At 35.6% G+C, this 15,324-nt stretch overlaps 2 protein-coding genes across 2 annotated transcripts; both read right to left on the bottom strand.

Annotated features, from left to right (window-relative positions):
- Positions 1-945: 945 nt before the first annotated feature.
- On the bottom strand, positions 946-5,057 carry LOC133328137 (uncharacterized). Its single transcript, XM_061536696.1, has 2 exons — positions 4,189-5,057; positions 946-1,513 (listed from the first exon to the last, which is right to left on the bottom strand). The coding sequence occupies exons 1-2, from the start codon at positions 5,055-5,057 to the stop codon at positions 946-948; spliced, it is 1,437 nt and encodes a 478-aa protein (XP_061392680.1).
- Positions 5,058-8,265: 3,208 nt separating this feature from the next.
- On the bottom strand, positions 8,266-11,991 carry LOC133328106 (NADH-ubiquinone oxidoreductase 75 kDa subunit, mitochondrial). Its single transcript, XM_061536665.1, has 9 exons — positions 11,884-11,991; positions 11,438-11,623; positions 11,045-11,376; positions 10,746-10,982; positions 9,675-10,138; positions 9,284-9,615; positions 8,855-9,221; positions 8,506-8,636; positions 8,266-8,437 (listed from the first exon to the last, which is right to left on the bottom strand). Exons 2-9 carry the CDS (start codon positions 11,618-11,620, stop codon positions 8,279-8,281), a joined length of 2,205 nt encoding a protein of 734 aa, XP_061392649.1. The 5' UTR covers positions 11,621-11,623; positions 11,884-11,991; the 3' UTR covers positions 8,266-8,278.
- Positions 11,992-15,324: the final 3,333 nt, after the last annotated feature.

The following is a 15,324-nucleotide window of genomic DNA, read 5'->3' as shown; positions in this document are numbered from 1 at the left end:
GCCTCATCTCCGCTGTCCATGTGGTAAACAGTGTGGCCATTGACTTAGTGGCGGATATTGTCATATTCCTCGACCGGAAAAAATCAGCGATATCCACGAGATAGTGGTTCAGCCTCTCGCAAATGTCATCAATTTTAGGTCCTGACGCCACAATTGTGCAATCATCCGCATATGTCACGATATTTATGCCGTCCGGTGGGCGTGGAATTCCAGAGAGGTAGAGGTTAAACAGTTCCGGAGATATCACCCCTCCTTGGGGAACTCCCTGTTTAACTCTACGGGCCTTCGAATTCCTGTCTCTGAATTCCACGTACGACTGGCGTCCACACATATAGTTTACGATCCAACGTTTCAAACTTGGCCGGAGGGTTGTTCTCTCGATGTCCTCGAACAGCTTGGCATCAAAGTCATTTGATAGGTCTAGCGCCACCATGACTTTCCTGTTACACGGCCTGTTCTGGTTGAGTCCTTCTGCTATGTGTGCGGTGTCCATTGTGTTCTAACCGGGTATCTATTAAAATAAAAAGAGAGAAAAAGAATGTTAAGGATCCTCTATCCCTCCAGTACCAGATCGCAATAGATTTTAAAAATTCGGTTTATATTATATCTGGTATTATACTCACTGGCCCTGCTACAACAACTACAATATGTTGTACAATGTACCATTGTATAAAAGCAATAGGGCTGCTAGAACAACAACTACCATGCTAAAAGTCCAAAGATTTTAAAATTTCATTAATTCATTTATTGCCACTAAAATTATTTAATTAGTATTTATGCTAAAAATTCGTCGCTATTTATATATAAATAGAATATCCATTATTATATTATCCATATTAAAAAAATTAAACATAATAAATTGTAAGAATTAAATATTATAAAACATGAAATGACATAATAAAAGTACATATAAACATAAAATTGATACAATCAAACAATAATAATTTAATTATCATATAGCAAATTCAAAGATGCCTTATATTGTCGAAAAAAGCTACGAAAATTGGCTTCATCTTCTTTGTTTTTATTCTCATCTAATTTCAATTTTGGATAAGCACCCTTTGTATAAGTATTATAACAATTTTTTGAGCATTGAGGCATTTCATTAAATTTCTCTTTATTTTCTTCCATAATGTGATTGTTCTCCAATGAAAGGGGATCTTTAAATTGTAGAAATTCATTTAAATCCGTTTCGGTATTAATATTTTCTTTATTCTCTTCCACTACATCATTGCTATGCAATGCTAACGGATCTTTAAATTTAAGAAATTCATCCAATGCTATTTCATTTCCATTGTCGTTGATGTTAACAACATTTTCAGAGAAAATATGAAATTCAGTTTGATTTTCGTAAAGCGATTTATGTTCATTGTTTTCAGTTTTAAATATTGGCTGCAATGCTGAGGAGAAATGTAGATCGTTCATGGCTTGATCATTTGTTGTTGGAATAGCCATATCATATGAAATTACGGCATCGGCATTGGTATCAGCTGCAATTGTTGTTTGGGTGCCACTAGAAAATAGAGATTAATTTGAGAGCACAAATAATAATTATTGTATTGGAAAACCAATAAGGAAAGTTCAAAAGTCGGTCTTCACCACTTTGGGTACATACAAGAGAAGCTAATATGTCCAATATCCTGTAGATAGAATAGACATACATATCATCTTTGAGGGACTGTTGAAATGGAATCGGGTGAAATAAAATTTGTGATCTACATAGTCCTTTGAAACAATGAAAAAAAAACTATATACATTCCCTTCTGAAATCATTGAACCAGTGAGGAAAGTAGTAAAGTCGGACGGGGCCGACTATATGATACCCTTCACCACTTTGGTTATATACGACAGATGTATTCTAACATAACATGATCTATATATAAATATAAACCGACTTAGATCAATCCATAAACATGTCATTCTGTAACATATACTAAACTCTTCATTTGGATAGATAGCGAATGAAACAAAAAAAAACGATTTAAAGCAAATCCCATTCGGACACTATTTCAAATCCAATTAACATGAATTCGGTCGAATATATGAGCTATGTCAGCATTTCTACAAAAAGCAATTACGTCACTCTATACTCAATTTTGTACGTTGTGCACAATTTCGCGTCAATATGACAATAATGAGAAGTTTGAGACACCATTTAATAAAATTTGGTGCAAATCGAAAGATATATAGGGACTTTGGTACACCATTTACATTAAATCGGTCGAAAATATATGGGAGCTATATCTAAATCTGAACCGATTTCCACGAAACTTAACACACATCACTCTAGACTTAATTTAGTACGCTATACCAAATTTACCTAAAATCGGACAAAAATATATATGGGAGCTATATCTTAATCTGAACCGATTTTCTCGAAACTTAGCACACATCACTCTAGACTTAATTTAGTAAACTGTACCAAATTTCGTGCGAATTGAAAGATATATAGGGACTTTGGTGCAACTTTTGCATTAAATCGGACGAAAAAAAAATATATATATATATGCGCACCATTTACCAATTTCAATAGGGTTGATCTTTGGGTCAAAATAATGAGCTGTGCCAAATTTCATCCAATTTACAATTTAACATGGACAGACGGACGGACGGATAAATCGACTTAGAAAGTGATTATATTCTCAAAATCAACCATGCGTCTATCTCGTTTCATTTGGCCTGTTACAAACATAATAGCCTGTACCACAGTGTGGTGAAGGGTTTAAAAAGGCTATTATAAATAGTGTTTGTGAATAAATAAAATACCCTGCATTAACCTCCATTCGATGAATTTGTACTCTCTATATGAAGATATTACTGTATTCAATAGCGAATATTTTGTGCTATTATATGCGAAAACCTTCTGTACATCTATGTTACGATCTTTTCACCTTTTTTCTGAAGATCTTTTGAAGCTTTTTGAGCTTGTATGTGATGACCTACTAGCGTTCAATGTAAAAACCTTTTTGTATTCTATGTGGGGAACTTCTATGACCTGGTACTATATTTGAAATCATTATGATCTTCTATTCAAAGAAATTCTATGCATTTATGTGTAGATCTTCTAGTATATAATGTGAAAACCTTTCTGTATTCTTTGTGAAATACTTTTTATTTCTTTACAAATACCTTTTGGTTTTCAATGAGAATCCCTTATGGTATTCTATGTGAAGAAGTTCTGGACATTTATGTGACGATCTTCTGATCCTCTATGGCAAGACTTTCTGATCTCCTATGTATAGTCTTCTGGTCAATCTGTTCTTCAATGTAAAGACCTTAATGTATTCAATGTGAATACCTTCAGGCATACAGTGTCTGTTGTGAAGACCTTCTGGTCTTCTGGTAAAAGATTTAAGGTATATCGGTCTGTCTGTTGAAAACACAGGTTATAACGAACTTCCTTTATAGCGAACACATTTCCTGGTCCCGAAGTATTATGACATATTTTTCATACATATCTTTACTCTATAGCGAACTGCGGATATATGGACTTTTTATAACAAACTATTCATTCGGTCCCATCTTTCAGTTTTCAATTATTTTAATTCGGTTATAACAAACATGTTATAAATATACAAAATACATAACGATGACAAACCTGCTCAAAAATTAATGTATAGCTAACGCTGGCAGCCTTCACAAAAAATCTCAGGTTATTCAAGGAAAAAAAAAATCAGAAAAAGGAAAACAAAAATTGCATATTTTGAAACTTATATATATTTTGTCTGCTAATACTTGGTTTTGCCTTGCCTTGGATATAACGAACTACTTTTCTTGGTCCCTACTAGTTCACTATGACAATACTTTACTGTACTTGATATGGAGAATGGTATATATTTGACTCGGCCGGTTTTAGTCTCTATATAACTATAGCGTTATATTCTCAATATAAAAGTTATAGAAGCATGTGTAACTGAACTGGCGGTAATTTAATATTCCGGGTTCTGTGAGGAATCACCTCAACGGGCTGAGGTGATAGACGTGAACCCGCTGTGGTGGAAACGTTATAGGTATATTGATGGTTCTTAGTACATTGTCCAGTGGAATAGAAATCCTCTGGGTTGACAATTTACATTACAGGTGCAAGATTTGACATAACCGCCATCTAAAATTCCCCGTCGATTTTGAAAGCGCACCGTATGGCGAAGAAATTTGATAAAAATTCGTTAAACGTAATAAAAAACCTACCTATTATCGGCAATGATTTTTTGCACTTCCATAGTTCCATCAGCATAGGTTGGCAGGTATTCACCAAAAAAGTTTACCAACATGTCTTTACTAACATTTCCATAGTAACCAGCATATTCCGGTCGAAAGTCATCAGCAAAATTTAGCACCGAATCATGGGGATTTTCATAAAGATCAGCAGATACTTCAATAACCTGATCATCATCCATTGCTGTTCTGGAATTATTCCCAATGGGGGAAACTAAACGACTACGCTTATTACGTTCAGCAATTTCATCGGCAATTCTTATTTTTTCACGTAATAAACGTGTTTCATTTTGGAAATTGAAAATCGTTTGAAAACGTAAGCGACTTTTTTGAATTTCCGATAAACTTCCATGAGACATGAAGCACAAATCGCCCAGCATACGTTTGGACAATTTTTCAGAGATCATAGCCTGTGGGTTTTGTGCCTCTTTGTTGGAAGGAGATTCCTCCGCATCTTTCTTGCTATCTAAGCACTCCTTGGTGCTGACACGTCGAACATTTGCCAATAGATCCAAACGATAACGCTGAAACGATTCATGTTTATATTGCAAAATAATATCCTCATCGTCCTCGGGCTGTACATTAAGACGTTCAAATTTGAACTCCACAAGATGTTGTAGAAACACTGAACAATTTTTGATTTTAAAAATTGAACGCATCGAATTCAGGTACTCCTGCATACTGGGTAAATCCAAAAGAGCCACCGTTCCATCACGATTCCAACGCAGAAATTCACAGAAATCCATATTTATAACCAACCATAATTTATATGGAAATGGAAAGTTTATAATATCCGAACGACTAATATTGGTCGATGAAATATTTAGAATGTGAGGATCCATTTTTGTTGATGCACGAAAAAAATAGTCTTTTTTGAGAGGTCTTAAAAATTAGCCGTTAAAACTCTTGCAAATGACAAGCAAAACAAATAAAATTTATTAACATTTTCATCAACTCTGATATCGAAGTTATAGGGTTGTATTTATAGTGGCTTTGTGTTGCAGGGTGATTACGCCTGGGTTTGAAATAACAGGGCAGCTCAGAGAAATTTTATACTCTTTATAAATCTAAACATGTACATATTTATATCATTGCAGAATTATTAATTTTGCTAATTTGTATTATAGGTCCAAATACTACTAAGAAAATTAAGAGAGCATTACTTTTTTGTACTCTAACCTTTCTGTTATATAAATTTTATTATTAAATAAGTTCGGGAACACAACAAATATTTACAATATTTATTCTTGTTCTGTTTCGGTTCTGCAAGAATCTACTAGATTTTACTATTTTCTTCGATATCGTAAAGGAAAATTTGTTATCGAAGTAAAAAGTAATAAAATCTTGCAATACGGGAACAGACCATCTGTTTAGTGGGAGACACTAAGGAAGAAATCGCTGCTGCCCAAAATAAGCTCTTCGAATGCGATAGAAAATCTTCGGCCACTTGTTTTATTAACGCGTTTTCAGGAAACCAGCAGCACATTTATGATGAAGATATAGGGACTTGGAAAACTTCTTGACCTCAAAATCTGTCTGGGTAATGATTTCTATGACTTGTAAAGAGGTAAGAACAACCATTGGGATTACTACACATATCGATCAGTGGCAGGACCATTTCAACGGTCCAGAATCCTAGAATACTAGGTGTCAACTTCGATTCGATAGCACTGATAATAAAAGGAGGTGCTCCTAACCACTTACAAAGCTGTAAGTAGATCTGTCCATAACTACGCTGCCACAGTTTGGACTTCGCTCATTAGTGATTCGCAATGGAGAATGCTTCAAACCACACAGAATACTGCCCTGAGTACCGCAATCGGATGTTTCCTGATGACGACTGTGGATCATCTGCATTAGGAGGCAAGGATACTGTCAGTGCAGCAACATAAAGTGTTTCTCACCAGACAGTTCATGCTGGCATGCCATCTGCCCACTTATACCAACCACCATATAATGGTTCAGGATCCATCCCCTCGACACATCCGGAAGGACATCAAGCGATACAGCAACGACATCCAGAAAGTCATTCCATCTGACATCGACCGATTGTCACTAGCTGCATCCCTGAGAACTGTTCACACTCAGGCAGTCCAGCAAGCTGTCAATGAGCATGAACCAAATCTTGTCCTTAATTGTCAAGCTCCAACGGTAGCCGAAGCAGAGAAGACTCCACCTAGAAGAACAAGAAGCATATTAGGGCAGCTTCGGTCAGGATTGTCAGTCATCCTGAATGTGTATCAAGCGAGAGTCGCAGGGATCGAAGACTTGTGGGAAGGGACCGCATGATACAGGTCATCTATTTTCATGCCCTCTCCAGCCCACGGATCTTCGTCACATTGATGGTTAAGGCCAATAGAAGTGGCGAACTTTATGCAGCTCCCAACTTAACATTTCAGGGAAAACGAGACAGCCAAACTGTTACAACAACAACCATTGGGATCACAACAGGTCACTGCAGAATCAGATATCTTTATTCAAAATGAGAGATAATTGAGGTTGATTATTTCCGCCTATGTGAGAAAAAAGAAATCATCAAACATTTACTTTGTCGATGCCCTATTCTTCGATGCAGAAATTATAAACATTTTGAGCGATTCCAGATAGAAACGCTAACCTTTTTCTGCAAAAAAGATCCCAAAATCATGTACGGCTTTGTTTGGAAATTAACATGGTTGAATTAACATTTTTTCAGCTTCAGCTCTGTTATGATTTTAGGATGATCAAAGTCTTGTAAGTTTTTATTATAAGCCTGTACCCAATTACATCGTCAATTACAAAGTCGTTTAGTTCGGCCGGGCCGAAATATTATCATTAGGTAGACAGTTAAAAACCCGTGACTGTATAGAGGGCTATGTCATGGTAAATTTTGGTAAACATATTTGACACCTTATGAGGGATTCTCTTATATGGAGGCTATCCTAAAAATGGGTCAAATTCTGGCAGGAATATGTAGTATCCAACGATAACTACAGCCAATTCGATTAATAAGCGTGCCTATACTCCCCTAAATACCGAAATCTGTCAGATATCGGGGTAACCCCCATACCCCGATATCTCATAAAATTTAGACCAATATTTTTGTACTGAGTTAACACACCCATTAAGAATTAAAAATACAAAATCAATAAAAATACCGAAATTTTGGGAGTACCATTATATGGAAAAAGTGGACCAATATTGATAATTTTTAGTGGAGAGATTTAGTACCCACAGAAGAACCCAAAGTACCAAATTACAGAAAATTTATTCGCTCAAAATTACCAAAAAATTAGGGGGTACCGTTATGTGAGGGCTATGGCTAAACGATATAGCGTATTATTAAATTTAACCCATCCGCATATGAAAGGCAACATTTCGAGGCTATAGTGATCACAACATGTTGGAACCTAGGAAAGGGGAAATTTCTAAATCCAGTAATTTTCTGTAAAAATAAAGGATGTCTATGGATATTATGACATTGTTTCTCAACTCGCGACAATCTTTAGAGGTCTCACTTGGATATATTTTCTCTAAATGGTTCAATGTTTTCACCCTTATACCTATACCTCTTAACTTCTCCATCAACATTCACATGCATACAACCATACAAAAATACACACACTACACGTTATTCTACTAATACGTATATATTTAAATCCATCAGCTTATTTTGTTTCACTCTAAGCCAATATTATTATACATTATTTAAAAGATAAATATAAACACAATTTTTCACCACATTTTCAAAATAGTAATTTTGTGGTGAAACTGACTCTGAATGGGGGAAAAACTTCTCGAAACATACGATATCATCAGCATCGCTCATTTAATAAAATTCTTTATATATTAACAATGAAATAGTTACGTTTAATTGTTTAATGTTGTGTAGCATCATAATATTTGCATTCGGATATTTTATTACTGAAGAAGACAAGAGCATAAAACTTTTAAAAAGTTATTCATTTTAATAGGGTTGTTGTAGTTGTTGGTTTTAATTTCTTTTATTTAAATTAAATTTACGAGTGTTTTAAAAACACACATATCTTCTAGTTTCTTTCGATTTCTGTACTATACACTTGATTTAACACACAGCACGTTGCTTCTGTTGGCTATTTTGTTTGTTAACGGCTGATATACATTTGGCCATTGTGGGGGAGGCTCTGGATACAGCATCGGTCATGTAGTAGTCACGCAGTTCCTTAAGTTTAATATCAATCTTAGTGTTATCGACATTTTTGGTCTGTAAAGAGGAGAGAATTTTATAATAAAATAAAACATATTTGACATATAGAACAAATAATGGCATACCTCAGCTACTTGATCAGCAACACCGTTGTATGTTTCAGCAGGTTCCAATTTGCCCCAACGGGTCAAATGAGGTGCAATGTCTTCAAGGCGGTTGCGCAATTCATCGAGGGTATCGTAGGGTAGAGGAGTTCCTACAAGTAAAAGAACACACATAAATAAATTGAAAATAAATATTCAACAATTCTAAAAATAGCCTTCTAAATAAAAAAAATACAATAACATCAGCAAATTACAAATAGGCTGATTAGATTTACTTTCAAACCAGTGTGTAAATATTTAAATATAAAATTCATAAAATTCACAATTAACCACATACCCTCCCCTGAGCCAAACAACAACCATTACTTACCAGCAACTTCAGAAAGTGCACGCAAAATCTTCCAGTCTTCGCGAGCCATGCCTGGTGGAGAAACAGCTGACAAAGTTTGTTGGGCACGACCTTCAGTGTTGACATATGTGGCTTGTTTTTCAGTATAAGCGGCACCGGGCAACACAGCATCAGCAATGGATGCACCATTGTCACCATGATGGCCAATATAGACAACGAAACAGTCCTTGGGCAATTGATCGCGGGAAACTTTACCAGCATCGGCACCCAACAAGAACAAAACTTTAGGTTGGGCTTTGATGGCATTTTGGTAACCGGGTTGGTAGCCAACATCATAGGCGCCAGTTTGGGCGGCATTTGTTTGCAAAACGTTCAAAGCATTCCAGTTCTATGTAAATAAATATATAATGTATTTGTATAACTATATACCAAAAGCAATTTTAAACTTACAGGCTTGTTCAATTTCTTGCAGTAGGCACTGACTGTGGCCAAAATGCCGGAACCATCAGCACGTTCCAAAACATCGGCACCAATAATGATGGCGGGCTTCTTGGCACCTTCCAAAACCTTGGAGAAGGCATGAGAACCTTGGCAAACACGGGTAACCAAACCAGCATCATCGCCCAAATTTTCATGTTTGTATGAGAGATCAACTTTGGGACCAATCGAGGCAATTTCCAATTCATTGTGGACATAGGCCTTGCGCAAACGGGTATTAACCAAAGGAGCCTCATAACGGGGATTGGTACCAATCAACAAAACAGCGTCGGCTTCTTCCAAAGCTAAAAGAAATTAAAAATTAAAAATAATCAAATATATTTCTCAGAGAATTTAAACTTACCAGCAATGGAACTGTTGCACACATAGTTGGAACGCAAATCAATGCCAGCACCCTTGGTAGCAAAACCTTGTTCTGTGCACAATGTTTCGGCACCATTACGATTCAACAAATCCTTAAGGGCCACCATCGATTCAACATCAGCCAATTGGCCAACAACACCGGCTACAGCGCCCTTGGCATTCTTCAATGCCTTGGCGACAGCAATCAAAGCACCTTCCCATTCAACAGCTTGCAATTCACCATTTGGCATGCGTACCATGGGTGCAACCAAACGTTGGCGTTTCAAACCGTCACAGGCGAAACGTGACTTATCAGCCAACCATTCTTCGTTGACCTCTTCGTTTTCACGTGGCAAAATACGCAAAACTTCATTGGTACGGGTGCTAACAACAATGTTACTGCCGACAGCATCCAAGACATCGATACTGCTGATCTTACGAATTTCCCAAGGACGGGCAACAAAACTATAAATAAAAACATTTTTGCAAATAAAAAATTTTGAAAGTAAGAGTCGGTCTTCACATTTTTAATTTCCACATGAGTATGAGGGTATTATGTATACCTTATATTGCTACTAATTTTAGGATACTTATTATTGAAAAAGGATCGAAGTGGCAGTAACTTCACATTCCAAATTATTGGTGGGCAAAAAGTTTTTCGTAGAAAATTGTCAATTTATGTCCTTGTTTAAAAAAGGTCGATATTTCCAACCGGAATCTATAACTTGGTATTCCGTTTTCTATGACTATGAAACCTGCCCGTAGAAAATTAATAATAATCCTCATAATTTTAGGATCATGGACTGCCCAACAAATAGTGGCTTTGTTGCAGTCGATGTAGTGACGAAAAGGAACATCTGAACATCAAAAATTACGTCTTTTGTCCTCTTAGTATTGACACGCCGCCCATTCATACTTAGAACTACTCTAAATAGTGGTCAACACTATTTGCTGTGAATATTTCATTAATTCTTATATAAAAAAATCCACAACATGTGTTTATATAAATAGCTGATCATATTGACGTCACTCTAAAATTAAAATATTATAGTAAAAACAGAACACTGCATACCTGTAGGGTTTGTTGGTCAAGGCACCAACGGGACACAAATCAATGACATTGCCGGACAATTCACTGAGGAACAATTTCTCAACATAGGTACCAATTTGCATGTCATTGCCACGACCAGTTGTACCCAAATCATCAACACCGGCAATTTCCGAAGCGAAACGTACGCAGCGGGTGCAATGAATGCAACGGGTCATAATGGTTTTAACCAATGGTCCAATGTCCTTATCCTCAACAGCACTGAAATAACACAACTCATTATTTTTTAATATTCAAACATATTTTCAGCTCATTTGCATTACCGCTTTCCACTATGATTGATATCGGTGAAACGGGAACGATCTGAACCGAAGGCCATAGCTTGATCCTGCAAATCACATTCACCACCTTGATCACAAATGGGACAATCCAAGGGATGGTTCATTAGTAAAAATTCCATAACACCTTCACGAGCTTTGCGGGTCATATCGGAGTTGGTCTTGATGCGCCATCCTTTCATGACAGGCATGGCACAAGCAGCCACAGGCTTTGGAGACTTTTCAACTTCGACCAAGCACATACGGCAATTGCCGGCAACAGCCAAACGTTCATGGTAGCAGAAACGGGGAATTTCAACACCAATCATGGCAGCAGCCTAAAATAGACGTAAAAATTGGTCATTTATTGTCTGGTATGATCCGAAAATGTTCACTTACCTGCAATACAGTGGTTCCAGGTGCCACTTTAACGGGAATGTCATCAACAAAGACTTCAATCTTTTCGGGTGCTTTGGCTGGTGTCTGGGCAAGGGCGGCACTGGTACGCACCGCTTTGCTGGCAATTTGATGTGTGGGCGAGCCCAGTGTGCCCAGGGCCTTTACAAGCGGTGCACGAATCATATTCTGCAAGTATCAAATAAAGGGCACAAATTTGCATTAATTCCCATATTCCTTGTAACCGTTCCTTTTTGCCAAGTGAGACAATCATAATTACATAAGTACCAAATGCCAGTACAAATCGATGATCGGATTCTTCCGAAATGTTCTTTATTTATAACTTAATTATTGTTTATGCATGGGAAAAGTAAATTGGATATTCATTTTGGAGTCGCCATTATATTTTCCAAAGATTTTTAATTCTTTTTTTTGGAGAAATAACTTACCCTAAGATTATGAAAATATACTAGAGCAGCCGAGTAAAATATAGCGGATGGTTATTTTTTTATGATTTTGACAGATGCGTTGACATATGGCTACTGTGTTGCCAACCACAGAGATGTTGTTGTTAGTGCTAACGTAATGTGCGCACATTAAGGTAAATTGTATTGCGTTATTTTTGTTTGTGTGTGCCCATGCACAAGAGGCAAAACATTACAATTTTAAAGAGAAAAATTGAAAATAAAAATTCTGGAAATAGTAGATTTTTTAAAGTTTTGGAATTCACCTCAAATTGTCCTTGTTGTACTTATATTAATAAAAGAACAAAGTTATTGACTGACCGACTTAACGATTCACCAACGCCCAGAGGAAGCGGCTGATGCTAGAATCTTTAAATTTGAGGATTAATCTTAGTCCAAAGGTGTCAGATAAGGCTTCGCACTAGAACGGCAAGAAAAAAACAAAAAATTTCTAAATATGGTAACATTTGTATTTGCCGAATCGGTGGAGCTAGAACTCTGAAATTTGGATTAAGGGTAACTGATGGAGTGTGGAGGATAGATATGGAGTGTTTTGGATATTCAAACTATAAGTATCCAAAAAGTTCTAAATTTGCAACAAATTCGTAATTTGTGAATACGAATCAAAGTTTAGAAAAAGGATCGATATTAGGAGGTTGAACCAATTGAGCTGGAATTATGAAATTTGGAGTTAGTATCACGGTTGGGGTACGTCGGAAGTTTTGGAAATTTCTACAAATGTGTACTAAATGGTACTAAAGAAACTCCTTGGGTTTCAATGATGCTTGCCCCACGTTGGGCGTCAATAAAGCAGCTCCTTGGGTTTCAATGAAGCTTGCCCCACGTTGGGCGTCAATAAAGCAACTCGAAACACCAAGATTTAAAATAATGTTGGCTACTCCTTGTTTAGGAACTACTTCCAGCTTATGATCTAGTCCATCAACTTGGGCAAGCGTGGGTAATGATCTTAAAGCCTTCAGTGTTCGCTAAACAAATTAGAGCCGGGTAGTCCAGGACTCGGATTGTAGCGATTTTATTGAAATTTGATTGAGCTTAGGTACTAATTATGAGAACAAGATTCTTATCTAGTATTGGTTGTGTAAAAAGGTAGTGATATCAGTGATGTAGTTTTTAGTACTATTTACAAAATATTTACATAGTTAACCGTTAATTTCAAATGTTTAAAACAGAGTTGCATTTAAATATGGAAATCATAAGATCAATAAAACGTGTTTACACTATTGTAATTAAAATTGAATAAAAATAAAGTTGATCCACTTCAGTACTAAATTTGGATTTAGGTGAATAGGTATCGCTGACACACTGATATTTGGAAAAGAGATTATTTTTGGAGTGTGGGATTTGGGGTGCGGATGTAGTTTTGAAAATTTGTACTGGTGGGTTCTAAATGGTACTAAATTCTATACTATTTGCATTTAGAGCTGGAATAGTAAAAATTATAAATATATAGTTTTTTGAATTTGTATATATGGGCAATATTGCCAATTTTTTAATATTCCATTTTCAAAAAATCAGCTTTTTTGTTTTTGTGGCACATCAATGATTTTTGGTACACATATAGAGAAAAAGGTTCTGACCGAAACCGTTCGCGATCAAATTTTTGGTTGATGCGCGCAAAAGTTATCGAGGTTTTAATTCTGGGGATAAGAAAAAAATCTTAAAATTACGCCGTTTATTATATAGACCAAAAACGTGGATATATAGCATTTCCACATTAAATGAAACCTTTTACAAATTAAATGAACCCTTTTCCAAATTAAATGAAACCTTTTCCAAATTAAATGAAACCTTTTCCAAATTAAATGAAACCTTTTCCAAATTAAATGAAACCTTTTCCACTTGAAATGAAACCTTTTACAAATAGAATGAAACCTTTTCCAATTGAAATGAAACCTTTTACAAATAGAATGAAACTTTTTCCAAATTAAATGAAACCTTTATTCTTATCTACGGAAATATAATATTTGCACTAATTTTAAACAAATATTTGAAAATTAAATCAATGAATATTAACAAATATAGTTGTATGGCTATGTAATTAACATAAATATTCTTTAATTCGGTGTGATTTCATTTAATATCTTTACTACATAAAACTAAATAGTAATACAAACTGGGGTATTTCTTGACATTTTAATAAATAAATATTTAAGAAGAAGAATTGAATACCCGGTCCTAAATGCGAAATACATATTTGACTTAATAAATTGTTGATGATAAGGTAACTGCTTATCTTAATGAAGGGGTTCCCGACTTGCAGCTTGTGGGATTTTCAAAACCATGTCCATAACGTAGTTAGAACAATCTTGCCGAGTAAGCTTTTGAATACTTCGCTCGATTACATCAACAATGTTATGTTCCATTGAAACGTCACACAGCTCAGCTCTTGGACATAATTGTATTTTTGAAAATGCATTTTCGGTTGGATTTAGCATTGGAGAATAAGGCGAATTTTTTATGTCATGTCGCTTGTGTATTTGAGCGTTATTTTCCAACTCTGGATTGATTTTCTCAAAAAAAAAAAATTTCTATAAATAATTTAAATCTGTCTGCATTGACACTGGAATTAGAAACGATTGTGTGATGTACAACTCCCGCGTTGTTTATTGCTGCAATTATGGTGACATTACGACCTCTGACCGTAGGCAACACAAAGTGTGCTCTTGTTCCTTGTCTTGAACGGGCTTGGGTTCTTCGTATGTGAAGATTAAATCCACACTCATCAATGAATATAAATTTTTTCTCCTTGTTGGGGTATCCATTTTGTAAAGTCTTGAGCATATTTTTGTCTCAAGCCTAATGTTCTGGAGTCATTCTTTCGTTCTGTTTCAATAGAGGCCATATTAAACGTAATTTTTAATTTCCGTAATCCATATTCTATGCAGCTTGTGGAAATATTTATATCATTTTCTCTCAACAGTTTAGTTTTTATGGCTTTGAGGGTAATTCCAGGTTGACTTTCTATATAGAACTCGATCAGACTTAAAACTTGTGGTGTCAACAACTTAGTTCTATTTCCTCCACGCTTATTTTCCTTCAATGTTCCAAAAATAAAATTATGTGTGACGTTTCAATGGAACATAACATTGTTGATGTAATCGAGCGAAGTATTCAAAAGCTTACTCGGCAAGATTGTTCTAACTACGTTATGGACATGGTTTTGAAAATCCCACAAGCTGCAAGTCGGGAACCCCTTCATTAAGATAAACAGTTACCTTATCAATAACAATTTATTAAGTCAAATATGTATTTCGCATTTAGGACCGGGTATTCAATTCTTGTTCTTAAATATTTATTTATTAAAATGTCAAGAAATACCCCAGTTTGTATTACTATTTATTTAGTTTTATGTAGTACAGATATTAAATGAAATCACACCGAATTAAAGAATATTTATGTTAATTA

The sequence above is a fragment of the Musca vetustissima genome, unplaced genomic scaffold (assembly GCF_032173495.1).
Source record: "Musca vetustissima isolate MV318-11 ecotype Yass unplaced genomic scaffold, APGP_CSIRO_Mvet_v1 utg14542, whole genome shotgun sequence".
Taxonomy (NCBI): domain Eukaryota; kingdom Metazoa; phylum Arthropoda; class Insecta; order Diptera; family Muscidae; genus Musca; species Musca vetustissima.
Note: the sequence above shows the minus strand (reverse complement) of the source record. Positions and strands in the feature narration are given on the sequence as shown.

Bases quoted from the DNA above. Each gene is read 5' to 3' on its own strand.
- LOC133328137 (XM_061536696.1), bottom strand. From the start codon at position 5,057: ATGGATCCTCACATTCTAAATATTTCATCGACCAATATTAGTCGTTCG. The intron at 1,514-4,188 runs GTAGGTTTTTTA...TCTATTTTCTAG, and splicing joins AAAATCATTGCCGATAATAG to TGGCACCCAAACAACAATTG.
- LOC133328106 (XM_061536665.1), bottom strand. From the start codon at position 11,620: ATGATTCGTGCACCGCTTGTAAAGGCCCTGGGCACACTGGGCTCGCCC. The intron at 9,222-9,283 runs GTAAGTTTAAAA...TTATTTACATAG, and splicing joins GCAAGAAATTGAACAAGCCT to AACTGGAATGCTTTGAACGT. The intron at 8,438-8,505 runs GTATGCCATTAT...TCCTCTTTACAG, and splicing joins TTGCTGATCAAGTAGCTGAG to ACCAAAAATGTCGATAACAC.